This window comes from Tachyglossus aculeatus, chromosome 7, assembly GCF_015852505.1.
Source record: "Tachyglossus aculeatus isolate mTacAcu1 chromosome 7, mTacAcu1.pri, whole genome shotgun sequence".
In the NCBI taxonomy this organism is placed as follows: Eukaryota; Metazoa; Chordata; class Mammalia; order Monotremata; family Tachyglossidae; genus Tachyglossus; species Tachyglossus aculeatus.
Genome location: NC_052072.1, coordinates 47,474,469 through 47,494,452, shown reverse-complemented (window position 1 = coordinate 47,494,452; position 19,984 = coordinate 47,474,469). Strand labels below are relative to the sequence as shown.

The following is a 19,984-nucleotide window of genomic DNA, read 5'->3' as shown; positions in this document are numbered from 1 at the left end:
TTATTATGGTATTTGTTAGTGCTTATTATGTGCCAGGCACCGTACTAAGCACTGAGGTGGATACAAGTAAATGGGGATGGGCACAATCTCTCGTCTCATGTGGAGCTCACAGTCTCAATCCCCATTTTACAGATGAGGTAACTGAGGCACAGAGAAGTGAAGTGACTTGCCCAAGGTCACACAGCAGACAAGCGGTGGAGCTGGATTAGGACTCATGACCTTCTGATTCCCAGGCCCGTGCTCTATCCACTATGCCATAATGACTACTCTGGTTGTTATTGTTTTAACAGGGCAGTGTTTTGGGTTTTTTTAATGGTACTTGTTAAGCGCTTGCTATATGCCAAGCACCGGTCTAAGCGCTGGGGTAGCTACCCTGGGTAATCGGACCCAGTCCCTTTCCCACACGGGGCTCACAATCTATTCAATGTCCATTTTACAGTTGAGGAAACTGAAACACAGAGAAGTGAAATGACTCACCCGAGGTCACACAGCAGCCGGACGGCAGAGCTGGGGATAGAACCCAGTCCCCGGACCTCGGCTCTTTCCACTAGGCCATGCTGCTGTTTATTTTGAACGGTTCTGCCTCACTTGCGTCTCTGGGTTGGGCCCTATTAGTGGACTGAGCCCATTGTTGGGTAGGGACTATCTCTATATGTTGCCAACTTGTACTTCCCAAGCACTTAGTACAGTGCTCTGCACACAGTAAGTGCTCAATAAATACGATTGATTGATTGATTGACTGTCCTTCTAGCTTTATATGGAATGACTGCCGTTTTGAGTGGAAATCCTGCTCCTCTGCTGACCTTGCTGGCCCTCTCTATAGATCTGCTGTACTTCACCTTTATCTGAAATCAGCCTAGTTTCTACCACAGAACAGCCACCCTCCCCCAGATGAGCACCTCCCCCACGACACGCTCGTATCGCTCAACTTGGCTTGGCTTTCTGCCCTTTTATCTTCAGTAGTCAAATGAAAAATAACAAGTCAACTGGAGGAAGTCTGTACTATTTTAATGATCCCAAGAGATTCCACTTCCTCCGCTCTGCTTCATTTGGTGAGTCTTTTCTGGGTCTAGCAGCCCTCATTTCAGGATATTCTCCCTCAACTCTATCCTAAATCCCTCTTGCTACGCTTCCTTAGGTTTCGTCCCAGCAGAGGCAGAGAGGAGCTGACCACTTGGATAACTGAACCGGCCCTCCTCACCTGCTCTTGATCAATTAATCAATCAATGATAATAATAATAATAATAATAATAATGGCATTTGTTAAGCGCTTACTATGTGCAAAGCACTGTTCTAAGCGCTGGGGAGGATACAGGGTAATCAGGTTGTCCCACGTGGGGCTCACAGTCTTAATCCCCATTTTACAGATGAGGCAACTGAGGCCCAGAGAAGTTAAGTGACTTGTCCAAGATCACACAGCAGACATGTGGCAGAGTCGGGATTCGAACCCATGACCTCTGACTCCAAAGCCCGTGCTCTTTCCACTGAGCCACGCTGCTTCCCAATGATATTTATTGAGTGCTTACTGTGTGCAGAGCACTGTATTAAGCGGTTGGGAGACTACAGTATAACAAAATTGGTAGACAGCCATTCATTCAATCGCATTTATTGAGCGCTTACTGTGTGCAGAGCACTGTACTAAGCGCTTGGGAAGTACAAGTTGGCAACATATAGGGACGGTCCGTACCCAACAACGGGCTCACACTCTAGAAGGGAGAGACAGACAACAAAACAAAACGTGGGCAGGTGTCAAGTCATCAGAATAAATAGAATTAAAGCAAAATGCACATCATTAACAAAATAAATAGAATAGTAAATATGTACAAGTAAAATAAATAGAGTAATAAATCTGTACATACATATATACAGGTGCTGTGGGGAGGGGAAGGAGGTTGGGTGGGGGGGATGAGGAGGAGGAGAGGAAAAAGGGGGCTCAGTCTGGGACAAGTAGACCTGTTCTCTGCCCACAACAAGTTCACAGTCTGAAGAGGGAGGAGGATATTAATAAAAATAAATTATGCATATGTAGCAGTGTGGTCTAGTGGATAGAGCACGTGCCTGAGAGGCCGAAGGATCTGGGTTCTAATCTCTGCTCTGCCACATGTCTGCTTTGTGTCCTTGAGCAAGTCACTTCACTTCACTGGGCCGGAGTTACTGCATCTGTAAAATTGAGATTAACATCGTGAGCCCCATGTGGGACAGGGACAAAAATGATTAGCTTGTATCTATCCCAGTGTCTGTTACATAGTAAGCATTTGAAAAATACAATTAAAACAGTCCCTGGTGTCTTTAATCATAATGATGGTTATGATAATAATAGCAATAATAAGTATGTACCAAGCACTGTTCTAAGCACTGGGGTAGATATAGTCCCTGTCCCACCTGGGGCTCACAGTCTTAATCCCCATTTAGCAGATGAAGTAAATGAGGGACAGAGAAGTTCATCATCATCATCAATCGTATTTATTGAGTGCTTACTGTGTGCAGAGCACTGTACTAAGCGCTTGGGAAGTACAAGTTGGCAACATATAGAGACAGTCCCTACCCAACAGTGGGCTCACAGTCTAAAAGGGGGAGACAGAGAACAAAACCAAACATACTAACAAAATAAAATAAATAGAATAGATATGCAAGTAAAATAGAGTAATAGATACGCACAAACATATATACATATATATAGGTGCTGTGGGGAAGGGAAGGAGGTAAGATGGGGGGATGGAGAGGGGGACGAGGGGGAGAAGAAGGAAGGGGCTCAGTGTGGGAAGGCCTCCTGGAGGAGGTGAGCTCTCAGTAGGGCCTTGAAGGGAGGAAGAGAGCTAGCTTGGCGGATGGGCAGAGGGAGGGCATTCCAGGCCTGGGGGCGGTGACGTGGGCTGGGGGTCTATGGCGGGACAGGTGAGAACAAGGTACGGTGAGGAGATTAGCGGCAGAGGAGCGGAGGGTGTGGGCTGGGCTGGAGAAGGAGAGAAGGGAGGTGAGGTAGGAGGGGGCCAGGTGATGGACAGCCTTGAAGCCCAGGGTGAGGAGTTTCTGCCTGATGCGCAGATTGATTGGTAGCCACTGGAGATTTTTGAGGAGGGGAGTAACATGCCCAGAGTGTTTCTGGACAAAGACAATCCGGGCAGCAGCATGCAGTATGGATTGAAGTGGGGAGAGACACGAGGATAGGAGATCAGAGAGAAGGCTGATGCAGTAGTCCAGACGGGATAGGATGAGAGCTTGAACGAACAGGGTAGCGGTATGGATGGAGGGGAAAGGGCGGATATTGGCAATGTTGTGGAGCTGAGACCGGCAGGTTTTGGTGACGGCTTGGATGTGATGGGTGAACGAGAGAGTGGAGTCGAGGATGACACCAAGGTTGCGGGCTTGTGAGACGGGAAGGATGGTAGTGCTGTCAACAGTGATGGGAAAGTCAGGGAGAGGGCAGGGTTTGGGAGGGAAGACAAGGAGTTCAGTCTTCGACATGTTGAGCTTTAGGCGGTGGGCAGACATCCAGATGGAGATGTCCTGAAGGCAGGAGGAGATGCGAGCCTGGAGAGTGGGGGAGAGAGCAGGGGCAGAGATGTAGATCTGGGTGTCAACAGCATAGAGATGATAGTTGAAGCCGTGGGAGCGAATGAGGTCACCAAGGGAGTGCGTGTAGATCGAGAACAGAAGGGGAGCAAGCACTGAACCTTGGGGAACCCCCACAGTAAGGATATGGGAGGGGGAGGAGGAGCCTGCAAAAGAGACTGAGAATGAACGACCGGAGAGATAAGAGGAGAACAAGGAGAGGATGGAGTCTGTGAAGCCAAGGTCAGATAGCGTGTTGAGGAGAAGGGGGTGGTCCACAGTGTCAAAGGCAGCTGAGAGGTCGAGGAGGATTAGGACAGAGTATGAGCCATTGGATTTGGCAAGCAGGAGGTCATTGGTGACCTTTGAGAGGGCAGTTTCCATGGAATGTAGGGGACGGAAGCCAGACTGGAGGGGATCGAGGAGAGAGTTGGTGTTGAGGAATTCGAGGCAGCGTGTGTAGACAACTCGTTCAAGGAGTTTGCAAAGGAATGGTAGGAGGGACAGGGGGCGATAACTAGAAGGTGAGGTGGGGTCAAGAGAGGGTTTTTTTAGGATGGGAGAGACATGGGCATGTTTGAAGGCAGAGGGGAAGGAACCAGTGGAGAGTGAGCGGTTGAAGATGGAAGTTAAGGAGGGGAGAAGGGATGGAGCAAGAGATTTCGTGAGATGAGAGGGAATGTGGTCAGAAGCACAGGTGGCTGGAGTATCACTTGAGAGGAGGGAGGAGAGCTCCTCTGAGGATACCGCTGGGAAGGATGGGAGAGTAGCGGAGAGTGTTGAGAGCCGGGGGGTTGGAGAAGGGGGGGAAGTGACTTTGGGGAGGTCGGACCTGATGGATTTAATTTTGTTAATGAAGTAGGAGGCCAGATCGTTGGGGGTGAGGGAAGGAGGAGGGGGAGGAACCGGGGGCCTGAGAAAGGAGTTGAATGTACGGAAGAGCTGGCGGGGGTGATGGGCATGGGTGTCAATAAGGGAGGAGAAATAGTTTTGTCTGGCAGAGAAGAAGGCTGAGTTAAGGCAGGAAAGGATAAACTTAAAGTGAACGAGGTTGGCGTGGTGTTTAGACTTTTGTCAGCAGCGTTGGGCAGCTCGAGCATAAGAGCGAAGGAGGCAGACCGTGGCAGTGATCCAGGCCCGTGGATTAGTGGTACGAGAGTGGCGAAGGGAAAGGGGAGCGAGTGAGTCTAGCTGAGTAGAAAGGGTAGAGTTGAGAGGAGTAATCTGATCATCAAGACTGGGTAGAGTAAGTTAAATGACTTACCCAAGGTCAAACTGCAGACAAAGGGGGCTAAGCCCTGATTAGAACCCACATCCTCTGACTCCCAGCCGGTGCTCCATGATGCTGGAGCCTCCCATCAAGAACCACGGATGAATTGTCAGGCCTAGGAATTGGCTAGAGTGCTAGGGATCTCTTTTTCTCTCTCTCCTCTCTCCTCCCTCTCCTCTCTTCTCTCTTCTCTCTTCTCTTTCTCTCTCATCCCAGCCAGTTCTGGGGCAACCAAGTGAGCAGTCAAGCAGGAAAGAGCAAAGGTCAAAGAGCATGGACAATCTCCGCCCCATGTTTGCCAGGTGCATCCCAGACTGACTTTACCCGTTCATTCTGATTTTCTCTTCTTGCAGAAAATGACTCACAACAGCTTGCTGTCCCTGGCCTCACTGATGCTGCTGACCCTGATGTCGGGTGAGTGTGTCCTGGGCTCCTGCCCTGAACTTTATGTTAGGTTCGGTGTGACACACTTCTCCCAGATGGACCAAGTGGATCAGGAAAAAGATGGTGTTTTTGTCGTTGCTCTTTTAATGAATTTGTTAAGGGCTTGCTGGTGTGTATATGTGTGTGTGTGTTGTGTGTGTGTGTGTGTGTGTGTGTGTGTGTGTGTGTGTTTTGGGGGGAGTGTCTAGAGTTTGAAAGAGCAGGAGAAAATTAAGAAATCCCATAGGTGTGTTTGAGGATCAGTAGACTGATCTTTATTCATTCAATTGTATTTATTGAGCGCTTCCTCTGTGCAAAGCACTGTACTAAGCACTTGGGAGAGTACAATGCGACAATAAACAGACACATTTTCTGCCCGCAAAGAGCTTACATCTAGAGGATGAGTTCACAGTCTGGAGGACGAGCTTACTGTCTACCGTCTTGGGACCTAAGTCCCAAAAATAAAAAGTTGATCACAGCTCTCTTCCTCCTTTCAAGGCCCTACTGAGAGCTCACCTCCTCCAGGAGGCCTTCCCACACTCAGCCCCCTCCTTCCTCTCCCCCTCGTCCCCCTCTCCATCCCCCCATCTTACCTCCTTCCCTTCCCCACTACACCTGTATATATGTATATATTTGTACGTATTTATTACTCTATTTTACTTGTACATATTTATTCTATTTATTTTATTTTGTTAATATGTTTTGTTTTGTTCTCTGTCTCCCCCTTCTAGACTGTGAGCCCACTGTTGGGTAGGGACCATCTCTATATGTTGCCAACTTGTACTTCCCAAGTGCTTAGTACAGTGCTCTGCACACAGTAAGCGCTCAATAAATGCAATTGAATGAATGAATGAACTGTCACAGAAAGTGTCTGATATTAACTAGTATTTGCCCCAGTGTTTAGGATGGTGCTTGACACCTAGTAAGTGCTTAACAATACCATTTTAAAAAAAGAATAGACTTCTTAGCATCTGTATTTTAGTTCTTTAGATGCACCAAGTTCTCCAGTAACACAGCAGTTGGGTTTTTGCAGGATCCTGCATTAAGAAAACCTTTTTTTTTTTTTTAATGGCATTTAAGTGCTTACTACATGTCAGGCACTGGACTAAGCACTGGGGTAGATACAAACTAATCAGTTCATATCATTCATTCATTCAATCAATCAATCAATCGTATTTATTGAGCGCTTACTGTGTGCAGAGCACTGTCCTAAGCGCTTGGGAAGTACAAGTTGGCAACATATAGAGACGGTCCCTACCCAACAGTGGGCTCACAGTCTAGAAGGGGGAGACAGAGAACAAAACAAAATATATTAACAAAATAAAATAGAGTAGATATGCACAAGTAAAATAATTCAATCGTATTTAAGTGCTTACTGTGTGCAGAGCACTGTACTAAGTGCTTGGGAAAGTACAATACAATAGTAAACAGTGACATTCTCTGCCCACAATGATCTCAAGGCCTAGGGAGGGAGACAGACATCAATACAGATAAAGTAAATTAATTAAATTACAGATATATACAAAAGTGCTGTGGGGCTGGGAGGGGGTGGATGAGCAAAGGGGGTAAGGGCGATGCAGAAGACACATGGACCTCACAATCTTAATCCCCATTTTACAGATGAGGTGAATGAAGCATAGAGAAGTTAAGTGACCTGCCCAAGGACACACAGTAGATAAGTGGCGGAGCCGGGATTAGAGCCCAGGTCCTTTTGGCTCCTAGGCCTGTGCTTTATCCACTAGGCTTTGCTGCTCCTCGAGTTGTAGTACTGATCTGCTCTGATACTGCAACCCTGCATTGTGTCCACCATCCTGCGTCCTCTGCCGTCCGCTGTGCCCCAACAGCCCAACACGGTTGGACGAACATTCCCTAATTTCCTAACAAAATCCTAGCTAAAATGCAAAGTGAAAACACATGCTATGGCAGAAGTGAGTGTATTCACTCTGCCGTTTCTAAAGATTAGCTCTTATCCAGCTTTTGTCCTCCGCATCCACCTCCCACTGCCTCCTAGCATGCCAGTATCTTTATCAAACAATCAATCATATTTATGGAGTATTTCCTGTTTGCAGAGCACTGTACCAAGCATTTGGGGGAGGACAATAGCCGAGTTGGTAGATGTAATCCCGTAGTCTACAAAACAGGAGTGTCTCTCCATGTAAATTGCCACTGTGGATTTATCCGTCTCTATATGTTGCCGACTTGTACTTCCCAAGCGCTTAGTACAGTGCTCTGCACACAGAAAGCGCTCAATAAAAACGACTGATTGAATGAATGAATTTAAACCTGGCTCCAAAATCCTTCCCCATTTTTTCCTTCATCTTTGGGAGGGTAGCACCTCATTTTCCTAAGCAATGAGCGAACATATCCTCTGTTCCTCACCCTTATTATAGCTGGGGAGGCGGTCCACGGCTACTCGTTGACTGCGAAGCAACGTGACCCGAGCAGAAAGAGCCCAGGCCTGAGAGTCAAAAGACCTGGATTCGAAGCCCAGCTCTGCCACTTCCCTGCTGTGGGACCTTGGATGACTCATTTAACTTCTCTGTGACTCTATCAGTCATATTTATAGAGTGCTTATTCATTCATTCAACTGTATTTATTGAGCACTTGCTGTGTGCAGAGCACTATACTAAGCGCTTCAGAGAGTACAATATAACAGTAAATAGACACATTCCTTGCCCACAACGAGCTTACAGTCTAGAGGGGGAGACAGACACTAATTAATATAAAGAAATAAATTGCAGATCTGTACATAAATGCTGTAGGGGCTGGAAGGGGAGGAGACCAAAGGGAGCAAGTCGGGGCAATATAGAAGGAAGAGGGAGAAGAGGAAAGGATAGCTGAGTCAGGGAAGGCCTCTTGGAGGAGTCTTTAAAGGGGGGGAGTAATTGTCGGATTTGAGGAGGGAGGGCATCCCAGGCCAGAGGCAGGATGTGGGCAACAGTTACAGTGAGATGTTTAGCATTAGACAAAAAGTGTGTGGGTAGGAGAGTAATGGGGGGAGGGGGTGGTGAGGTGATTGCTTTGTAGTCACTGGTGAGGAGTTTTTTGTTCGATGCAGAGAAGGATGGGCAACAGTTGGAGTTTCTTGAGGTGTGGGGAAACATGGCCTGAATGTTTTTGTAGAAAAATGATCCAGACACTGAGCATGAAGCAAAAACTCCCCACTATTGGCTTCAAAGCTCTCCATCACCTCGCCCCCTCCTACCTCACCCTCCTTCTCTCCTCCTACAGCCCAGCCCACACCCTCCGCTCCTCTGTCACTAACCTCCTCGCTGGGCCTTGTTCTCGCCTGTCCCGCCGTCGACGCCCAGCCCACGTCATCCCCCTGGCCTGGAATGCCCTCCCCCCACACATCCTCCAAGCTAGCTCTCTTCCTCCCTTCAAAGCCCTACTGAGAGCTCACCTCCTCCAGGAGGCCTTCCCAGACTTTTCCTTTGTTCCTCCTCCCCTCCCCTCCCCATTGCCCCCATTCCCCCCCCAACTCCCTCCCTCTGCCTTACCCCCTTCCCCTCCCCACAGCAACTTGTGTATATTTGTACATATTTATTACTCTATTTTATTAATGATGTGTATATATCTATAATTCTATTTATATTGACGCTATTGATGCCTGTCTACCTATTTTGTTTTGCTGTCTGTCTCCCCGCTTCTAGACTGTGAGCCCGCTGTTGGGTGGGGAGTGTCTCTATTTGTTGCCAAATTGTACTTTCCAAGTGCTTAATACAGTGTTCGGCACACAGTAAGCGCTCAGTAAGTCTACATTCATTCATTCATTCATTCAATCGCATTTATTGAGTGCTTACTGTGTGCAGAGCACTGTACTAAGCACTTGGAAAGTACAATTCAGCAACAGAGACGGTCCCTACCCAACAACGGGCTCACAGTCTAGAAGGGAGAGGGGGCAGAGAAACAGATGAAAGGGGGGAGAGAGATTCAATCATATTTATTGAGCACTTACTGTATGCAGAGCATTGCACTAAGTGCTTGGGAAGTACAAGTTGGCAACATATAGAGACAGTCCCTACCCAACAATGGGAGATGAGAGAGGGGAGAAAGATGAGAGAGGGCTAGACTTGGATGAGCCAAGTCTCAGTGAGGGCAAGGAGGAGAAGAGTGCAGGAAAGGAATAGGTCGCTCAAGGATGAAAGGGAGCTTACTTATAATGGAGCAGGGGTTCCATAGGTCACACTTGGCAGCAGCTGTGGAGGGTGGGGAGGCTTTGGATGGGAATGAGTTGGCGGGGAGAAGGGGATGAGGGGTGGCAATGAGAAAGGAGAACTGGGATAGGATGGGGGTGGGGAGGAAGGGAGGGGTTTGGTGGGGAAGTGCGTGGGAGAGGGGGATGAGGGTTGGCGCTGGTACAGAGGGATTCTTGGGAGGCAGTGGGGGAGAGCAAAGGGAGGGAAAGAACTAGGTGGGAGAGGGGAAGGGGAAGGCAAGGACAGGGAACGGCAGGTGGGAGCAGGGGAATTGATAGTTTATGGTGAGGTGAGCGAGGTAAATGACAGCATAAAGAGCAGTTAACAATTAACATGCAATAGCAACAATAAAATAAGCGGGTGATGCCCAGAGCAGAAGATTGAATTGTCCACGGGTCAATCAAATCCAAAAGGCTAATGGCAAGGAGAGTCCAGGGGCTCTCGGCTGAATTGTCTCTGAGGCGGTGGAGGATGGAGTCCCATGGACGGCAGTTCTGGAGAAGGGCGAAACTGTTATGGGAGAGGAAATGCCCGAGTGTCAAAGGCAGCTGAAAGGTCAAGGAGGATTAGGATGGAATAGAGGCCATTGAATTTGGCAAGAAGGAGAGCATTGATGACCTTGGAGAGGGTGGTTTCTGTGGAGTTAAGGGGATGGAAGCCAGACTGGAGAGGATCAAGGAGAGAAACAGAGGAGAGGAATTTGGTGTAGACAACTCGCTCAAGGCGTGGGTTTGGAGAGAAATGGTAAGAGGGAGATGGAGTGATAACTGGGGGGAGCCTTGCCGTCAAAGGAGGGGTTTTTTTTTTTAGGATAGGGGAGACAAGGGCTTGTTTGAAAGCAGTGGGGAAGGAGCCATTGGAGAGTGAACAGTTGAAGATGGCTGTTAGGGAGGGAAGAAGGGAGAGGGCAAGTGTTTTGATACGGTGCAAAGGAATGGAGTCCGACACACAGGTGGAGGGGTTGGATTTTGAGAGAAGGCAGAAGATCTCCTCTAGAGATACTACTGGGAAAGAAGGGAGAGTTATTGTGTGCAGCGCACTGTACTAAGCACTTGAGAGAGTAAAGATGATAGAAACATTCCCTGCCCACAATGAGCTTACATTCTAGAGGAGATTCAATCTCCTCATCTGTAAAATGGAGATTAAATGCCTGTTCTCGCTCTATTCCTTAGACGGTTACCTCCATGCAGGCCTGGGACTTGATCTGGTCTGCTTATATTTGTAACTAATCCTGCGCTGAGTTGAGTGCTTACCTCATAGTAGGCACTTAACAACTACCACTCTTATGACCGTTATTCCTCAAAGCCACACATTTTGCAGGGCACCATCTGGTCGCACTTGGAAAGACAGTTGTCTGTGCAGCTGTTTGTTTGTTTTATAGTAATAATAATAATGATGATGGCATTTGTTAAGCGCTTACTATGTGCGAAGCACTGTTCTAAGCACTGGGGGGGATACAAGGTGATCAGGTTGTCCCATGTGGGGCTCACAGTCTTCATCCCCATTTTACAGATGAGGGAACCGAGGCTCAGAGAAGTGAAGTGACTTACCCAAGGTCACACAACAGACATGTGGCGGAGCCGGGATTAGAGCCCATGACCTCTGACTGCCAAGCCCGTGCTCTCTCCACTGAGCCATGCTGATTCTCTAAGTGTTAAGCGCTTACTGTGTGTCAAAAACTATTCTAAGCGCTGAGTTAACTAGTTAACAAGTTAACTGGTAACAAGTTAACTAGTTTGAACACAGTCTCTGCCCCGTATAGGGGCTCACAGTCTTAAGTGGTGGCGGTGCAAGTATTGGATCCCCACTGAGGCACAGAGAAGTGAAGTGCATGGCATAATGGATAGAGCACGGGCTTGCGAGTCAGAAGGTCATGGGTTCTAATCCTGGCCCTGCCACTTGCTTGCTGTGTGGCCTGGAGCAAGTCACTTCACTTCTCTGTGCCTCAGTTACCCCATCTGGAAAATGGAGATTGAAACTGTGAGCCCCATGTGGGACAGGGACTGCGTCCAACCTGATTTCCTTGTATCCACCCCGGAGCTTAGTACAGTGCCTGGCACATAGTAAGCACTTAACAAATGCCACAGTTATTATAATTATGCTATTTGCTCAAGGTCACCGAACCTGATTTGCTTGTATCCACCCCAGAGCTTAGTACAGTGCCTGGCACATAGTAAACACTTAACAAATACCGCAATTATTGCTATTAGTATTAAGTGACTTGCTCAAGGTCACCCAGCAAAGAATTGGCAGAGCAATTGGCAGAACCAGGATTAGAACCCAGGTCCAGGGTATTGGGAAGGAAGGCCCTGTTTTGGAGACATATTGGTCAGCCAGAGAATCCTGGAGGTTTCTGGGCTCCCTCCGCAAACCCCAGGTATGGCCAATGTTGTGAATCCGGCCCTGGGTCCATGTGGCAGCTGTCATTCATTCATTCAATCGTATTTATTGAGCGCTTACTATGTGCCGAGCACTGGACTAAGCGCTTAATCTGGACAATGGGAGGAGGGCTCTATCCTCTATCACTCCTCTTCCCCAGAATGGGAAGAACTGAGCTGGTTTGGAAACCTAAAGCCTTCACTATAGTAGGGAGGAAAGAACTGACCCCTTGGGAGACACTCCTTTTGAGAACAGAAAAGTAGGGCTACGAAGGTCTGAATTCTGATCTTAGACAAGAACGCTCGGCCTCTACAATCAAGATATCTGTTGAGCGTTTGGGGGTGTTAAGCACTGTACTAGGTGCTTGGGAGAGAAAAATATAGTGGAGTTGATAAGCTCAGTCCCTGCCCACAAGGAGCTCACAATCTAGATATTAAAATAATTACCGAGAGTGGAATGGGAGAGTACAAGGAGATGTGTCAGAGTGCTGTGGGTCTGGGCGTGGTGATGATGATGATGATGGTTTTTGTTAAGCGCTTACTATGTGCAGAGCACTGTTCTTAGTGCCGGGGAGGATACAAGGCGATCAGGTTGCCCCAGGTGGGATTCACAGTCTTAATCCCCATTTTACAGACGAGGTAACTGAGGCTCAGAGAAGTGACTTGCCCAGAGTCACCCAGCTGACAATTGGCAGAGCAGGGATTTGAACCCATGACCTCTGACTCCCAAGCCTGGGCTCTTTTCCATTGAGCCACGCTGCTTCTCATAGTGATGCTTAAGAGGAACAGCAAGCAACATGGCCTCACTGAAAAAAACACAAGTCTGGGAGTCAGAGGACGTGGGTTCTAATCGTCATTCTGCCATGGGCCAGCCACGTGACCTTGGGCAAATTATTTGCCTTCTCTGTGCCTCAGTTACTTCATCTGTAAAATGATGATGAAACCCTCCTCCCTCCTACTTAGAATGTGAGCCCCACATATGACAGGGACTGTGTCCAATCTGATTAACTCATATCTACCCCAGCACTTACCATACATCCATAATTTATCTGTTTATAGTAGTGTTTGTCTTCCCCTCCGGACTCTAAGCTCATTGTGGGCAAGGAACGTGTCCTCCAGCTCTGTTGCATTGTAATAATGATGGCATTTATTAAGCGCTTACTATGTGCAAAGCACTGTTCTAAGCGCTGGGGAGGTTACAAGGTGATCAGGTTGCCCCATGGGGGGCTCACTGTCTTCATCCCCATTTTACAGATGAGGTAACTGAGGCACAGAGAAGTGAAGTGACTTGCCCAAAGTCACACAGCTGACGTGGCGGAGCTGGGATTTGAACCCATGGCCTCTGACTCCAAAGCCCAGGCTCTTTCCACTGAGCCATGCTTCTTCTCATTGTACTCTCCAAACTGCTTAGTTCAGTGCTCTGCACAGACCATACATCCATAATTTATCTATTTATAGTAATGTTTGTCTTCCCCTCTGGAATCTAAGCTCATTGTGGGCAGGGAACGTGTCCACCAGCTCTGTTGCATTGCACTCTCCAAAGCGCTTAGTTCAGTGCTCTGCACAGACCATACGTCCACAATTTATCTGTTTGTAGTAATGTTTGTCTTCTCCTCTGGACTCTAAGCTCATTGTGGGCAGGGAACGTGTCCACCAGCTCTGTTGCATTGTACTCTCCAAAGCGCTTAGTTCAGTACTCTGCACAGAATAAGCACTCAATAAATATTATCGATTAATTAATTGGATTCAAGGGACGTAATGGATAGAGCAAGGGCCTGGGAGTGAGTGGGTCATGGGTTCTAATCCCAGCTCCTCCCGGGGTATGCTGTGTGACCTTGGAAAAGTCACTTCACTTCTCTGGGCCTCAGTTACCTCTTTTGTAAAATGAGGATTGAGACTGTGAGCAGGGACCGGGTCCAACCCGATTTTCTTATATCCACTCCGGCACTTGGTGCAGTGCCTGGCATGTAGTAAGCACTTAACAAACACCACAATTATTATTAGTATTGTTTTCCCAGGGCAGACAGGGGGAGAGCAGGAGGCCACCAGGATGACTGGGGAGGAGGGGACGGCCTTTCCCCTAGACAGAGCCTGGAGATGTAGAGAAGCAGTATGGCCTAGTGGACAGAGCATTGGCCTGAGAGTCAGTGGACATGAGTTCTAATCCCAGCTCTGCCATTGTTTTGTTGTGTGTCTCCCCCTTCTAGACTGTGAGCCCGTTGTTGTGTAGGGACCGTCTCTATATGTTGCCGACTTGTACTTCCCAAGCGCTTAGTACAGTGCTCTGCACACAGAAAGCGCTCCATAAATGCCACTGAATGAATGTGTATGTCTGCTGTGCGACCTTAGGCAAGTCACTTCCTTCTCTTTGCCTCAGTTACCTCATCTGTAAAAATGGGGATTAAGACAGCGAGCACCATGAGGGACAGGGACTGGGTCCAACCTGATTACTTTGTATCTGTCCCAGTGCTTAGTACAGTGCCTGGCCCATGGTAAGCGCTTAATGAATAGCACAATTACTATAATTATTTTTATCCGTGTCCACAGCAGTCTCAGTTTGCTCTTCCTCTCATTTCTTTCAGTTCTTTCCCAAGAATGCACCAAGTATAAAGTGAACAGCTGCCAAGATTGCATCCAGTCAGGGCCCGGCTGTGCCTGGTGTAAGAAACCGGTATGATGGACTTCCATTTCTCTGTGTTTGGGTAGTTTTTGAAGCTATGATTCCTTTCTGGGTTCTTGACCTCATTTTCCCTTTCTCAGTGCTTCTTTCCCCCCCTTTAACCTCATTTGGAGACCAGTTGCCCGTAGAAAGACAGCCTCTGCCTTTCCTCTAGTTCCATCGTTTCCTCTCCAGCCATCAGCAACCCAACGATTGCCATCTATGGACACTCGCAGATGCCATCTGTGAATTGGACACAACTTTGGCCTAGTTCCTTCCTCCTAAGACCCGTGGGGGCCACGGACCCACAGACCACTTTCCGCGTATCAAGCGTGACCCCCGCTTGAAAAGCTGACTTTAGGGTGGATGCGTCATGCTCGGATGATTGGGAAATTGTTTCCCCACTAGGGTGGTGGACGTGTGAACTGGACAAGTCTCAGTCCTAAGGAGCGAAAGCAGAAAATGGACTAACTGGGAATTTCAGGCACAATCTTTGATTTCAAATGGAGATTAATGAAAGGAGGATTCATTCATTCAGTCGTATTTATTGAGCGCTTACTGTGTGCAGAGCACTGGATGAAGCGCTTGGGAAGTACAAGTTGGCAACAACAAAGCCACGAAAAAGGGCTCCTGATGGGCAAATAGCCACTAGGTCCCTTTTGCTCCCCTAATCGGAAACTCAAAGAAATAGGGTGCAAAATCATGAATGATTTTCCCGTAGCTAAAAGTAAAGCTATTCACATTCTAGAAGAGCATTCTCCCGTTCATTTTTAGGGTAGCATAAAGTGCAAGAATTCTAGAGATAACATCTCAGTGGTGAGGAAATCAAACGCAAATCTAAAACACAACCATGGAGTCCTTTCCCTATATTAATGACATGCTTTGCCACTAGGTCCATTTTGCTCCCCTAATCAGAAACTCAGAGAAATAGGGTGCAAAATCATGAATGATTTTCCCATAGCTAAAAGTAAAGCTATTCACATTCTAGAAGAGCATTCTCCTGTTCATTTTTAGGGTAGCATAAAGTGCAAGAATTCTAGAGATAACATCTCAGTGGTGAGGAAATCAAACGCAAATCTAAAACGCAACCATAGAGTCCTTTCCCTATATTAATGACATGCTTTGCCCCAAAGGGACTTTGTCAGGACAGAAGAGAAAGACCATTTTTAAGAAAAGATCCTCTTGGAATCAAGGTCCCCAGGTGCAGAAGGGATTGTCTTGTTTTCCCCTCCTTCCCGGCAAACCTATGCCCTCACCCTGCCACATCCTGCTTCTAGCTCTCTGGTCTGTTAGCAACAGCTCCATGGGGAGAAAAGCAGAAGCGTTGGTGGCTGGAAGCCTTTTGAAAGCAGGTTTGAACAACCCAATTTGGAGAGGGTAGATGGCTGCAACTGAAGGTCTATTGCAATATGCTGAGAAGGCTAAACAGATGCTCGTCGCCTTATCTTGCACTTCTGAATTCTAAATCCCAGCTCTGCTACTACTTCATCTGGCTTTCTTGGCCACAAAAACTGAGCCAAGAGGTGCTCTAAAACATTCAGACGCACTCAATCAACGGTATTTTTGAGCTCAGTCGATGCTCTGGGTGCCGAGCACCGTACTAAGCCCTAGGGAGGGTATAACAGAGTCGGTAGGGGTGATCCCTGCCCACGAGGAGGTTACAGTCTGTCCTATAATGTGATCTCTGTATTCCTCTCTTCCCTTCTTGATGTCACAACCCAGGATTTTACCAAAAGAGGAGAGCCAGACTCAATTCGCTGTGACACTAAAGAGCAGCTCATCCAGAGAGGATGTGAGGAAGGGAACATCATGAACCCGAACAGCGTTGCCATTCCAGAGGAGAGAGAGATGCTCAACAATCAGAAGCAACTGACTCCGCAAAAAATGAGGCTCCAGTTGCGACCAGGTAGAGTTGGGAAGAATAACAGGACCTTTTTGCCTTTCCAGCACTTCCTCCATGGAACACCAAATTCTTTGCTGGGTGGACCGAGGAAAGGGCACACTGGACCCCTCTGATATCTAGAGAATCCCAGAAGAATTAGGCTGGGATTTGTGTCTGAGCAGCTTTTTACTTGCCCAGAGTAACAAGGTGCTTTTTGGAGCCAGTTAGTGGCCAGGAGAGAAACTTCTTGAACATCCACACTGGCATTTTGGAGCTAGTCCAGCCCTCATCAAGGGACCTGCCTGGCCACAGAGTCAGAATCAGTCAATCAATCAATGGTATTTATCGAGTGCTTACTATGTGGGGATCACTGTACTAAACGCTTGGGAGAGTACCAAAAGCAACAGGCTTCCTGATCCCACCAGGCCCCTTCCTAAGGAAAAAGCCACATTCCCACTTCACAGGCCCATGACCTTGAAGCTGGGAAAATCAAGGCTGCGATTAATCATGGGGTGACAAATCTGAGAGCCGTTGAGTACTTCTTTAGGGTTCCTGAGGCAGCCTCCAGCTGCTAAGTGTAAAATTCATGGGTGGTTAGTGTCTGGAGTGAACATCACACACCTGTGAAGACAAACAGACAGACTTCAAAGAAGCAAACTGATTCTTGACTGCAGTTTTTCACAGCCCCGGTTCAGCAGCGCTTATTCTTTAGAGTTGTTTTACAACCCTGCTTGAACAGTCTGGTATGTCAGAAGGTCCTTTCATTTTCGATTTTGGAGCCAAAGGGAAGGTGTTCTACGGGTGTGTTTCCATATTTACTTTATTAGTACAATTAACTCCATCAGGTCTGAGCTTCCCAAAGTCACTCCTCCCCCTTCTCCAACGCCCCTGCTCTCAACCCTCTCTGATATTCTCCCATCCTTCCCAGCAGTATCTTCAGAGGAGCTCTCCTCCCTCCTCTCAAGTACTACTCCAGCCACCTGTACTTCTGACCCCATTCCTTCTCATCTTATGAAATCACTCACCCCTTCCCTCCTCCCCTCCTTAACTTTTTGTTCTCTGTCTCCCCCTTCTAGACTGTGAGCCCATTGTTGGGTAGGGACCGTCTCTATATGTTGCCAACTTGTACTTCCCAAGTGCTTAGTACAGTGCTCTGCACACAGTAAGCGCTCAATAAATACGATTGATTGATTGATTGATTAACTTCCATCTTCAACCTCTCACTCTCCACTGGTTCCTTCCCCTCTGTCTTCAAACATGCCCACATCTCCCCCATCTTAAAAAAACCCTCTCGACCCCACCTCCCCTTCTAGTTATCACCCTATCTCCCTCCTACCATTCCTTTCCAAACTCCTTGAACGAGTTGTCTACACCCACCACCTCGAATTCCTCAATGCCAACTTTCTCCTCGACCCCTTCCAATCTGGCTTCCGTCCCCTACACTCCACCGAAACTGCCTTCTCAAAGGTCACTAATAACCTCCCTCTTGTCAAATCCAACGGCTTCTACTCCATCCTAACCCTCCTCGACCTCTCAGCTGCCTTCGACACTGTGTACCACCCCCTTCTCCTCAACATGCTATCCAACCTTGGCTTCATAGACTCCGTCCTCTCCTGATTCTCCTCTTATCTCTCTGGCTGTTCATTCTCAGTCTCCTTTGTGGGCTCCTCCTCCTCCTCCTCCCATCCCCTTACTGTAGGGGTTCCTCAAGGGTCAGTTCTTGGTCCCCTTTTGTTCTCCATCTACACTCACTCCCTCGGTGAACTCATTCACTCCCACGGCTTCAACTATCATCTCTACGCTGACGACACCCAGATCTAAATCTCGGCCCCTGCTCTCTCTCCCTCCCTTCAGGCTTGTGTCTCCTCCTGCCTTCAGGACATCTCCATCTGGATGTCTGCCCACCATCTAAAACTCAATATGTCCAAGACTGAACTCCTTATCTTCCCTCCCAAACTCTGCCCTCTCCCTGACTTTCCCGTCACTGTAGATGGCACTACCATCCTTCCCGTCTCACAAGCCTGCAACCTTGGTGTCATCCTCGACTCCGCTCTCTCGTTCACCCCTCACATCCAAGCCGTTACCAAAACCTGCCAGTCTCACCTCCGCAACATCCCCAAGATCCGCCCTTTCCTCTCCATCCAAACCACTACCCCGCTGGTTCAATCTCTCATCCTAACCCGACTGGATTACTGCATCAGCCTCCTCTCTGATCTCCCATCCTCCTGTCCCTCCCCACTTCAGTCTATGCTTCATGCTGCTGCCCGGATCAACTTTGTGCAGAAACGCTCTGGGCATGTTACTCCCCTCCTCAAAAATCTCCAGTGGCTGCCAATCAATTTGCGCATCAGGCAGAAACTCCTCACCCTCGGCTTCAAGGCTGTCCATCACCTCGCCCCCTCCTACCTCACCACCTTTCTTTCCTTCTCCAGCCCAGCCCGCACCCTCTGCTCCTCTGCCGCTCACCTCCTCACTGTGCCTCGTTCTCGCCTGTTCTGCCGTTGACTTCCGGCCCCCATCCTCCCCCTGGCCTGGAATGCCCTCCCTCCACACATCCCCCAAACTAGCTCTCTTCCTCCCTTCCAAGCCCTACTGAGAGCTCACCTCCTCCAGGAGGCCTTCCCAGACTGAGCCCCTTTTTTCCTCTCCTCCTCCCCATCCCCCCCGCCCTACCTCCTTCCCCTCCCCACAGCACCTGTATATATGTTTGTACAGATTTATTACTCTATTTTACTTGTACATATCTATTTATTTGGTTAATGATGTGCATCTAGCTTTATTTCTATTTATTCTGATGACACCTGTCCACATGTTTTGTTTTGTTGTCTGTCTCCCCCTTCTAGACTGTGAGCCCATTGTTGGGTAGGGACTGTCTCTATATGTTGCCAACTTGTACTTCCCTAGCACTTAGTACGGTGCTGTGCACACACTAAGCGCTCAATAAATATGATTGAATGAATGAATGTTCTGAACACGCATGTAATAGCAGTAACCCGGGGAGGGGGAAGTGGTGCTCTAGGGGAAATCATATGACCTTTAGCCTTTAGTGGTGGTAGTGATGGTGTGTGGATAGAGGGAAAAGGGGGGGCAGGTGTGGTCCTCAGCATCATTAGTGGTGGAGGTGACTAGTTAGAGGTTTCTGGGCTGTGGTGTTTCACGCTTTCGGGTAGGAGGAGATGGCTTTCACCTCTCTCCATAATGATGATTACTGCATTTGGTAGTGCTTACTATGTATCGAGCACTGCTCTAAATGCTGGGGTCGATTCATCCATTCATTCAATCGTATGTATTGAGCGCTTACTGTGTGCAGAGTACTGTACTAAGTGCTTGGGAAAGTACAATCCAACAATAAACAGTGGCATTCCCTGCCCAATATGAGCTGAATCCGGCTGGAAGCAGTCCCCGTATCACGGGGTGGGGCTCACAGTCTGTGTCAGTGCTTAGAGTTCCTTGTGGACAAGGAACATGTCTACCAAACTCTGCTTTAGTGTACTCTCCAAGCACTTAGTACAGTGGGAAGAGAATATTGTATTCTCCCAAGTGCTACATACAGTAAGCACTAAATAAATAATAATGATAATAAGAAATAATAATGATTATTATTGTTATTAATAATAATGG

The 19,984-nt window shown here is 48.0% G+C and overlaps 1 protein-coding gene across 1 annotated transcript in view; it reads left to right on the top strand.

The window, feature by feature from the left end:
* The window catches only part of ITGB2 (integrin subunit beta 2), a 123,846-nt gene that overhangs the window by 56,090 nt on the left and 47,772 nt on the right, over positions 1 to 19,984 (top strand). The window contains exons 2-4 of the mRNA XM_038749350.1: positions 5,176 to 5,236; positions 14,405 to 14,493; positions 16,204 to 16,387. Coding sequence (XP_038605278.1) covers positions 5,179 to 5,236; positions 14,405 to 14,493; positions 16,204 to 16,387 — 331 coding nt within the window. The 5' untranslated portion in view covers positions 5,176 to 5,178. The remainder of the gene's footprint in view (positions 1 to 5,175; positions 5,237 to 14,404; positions 14,494 to 16,203; positions 16,388 to 19,984) is intronic.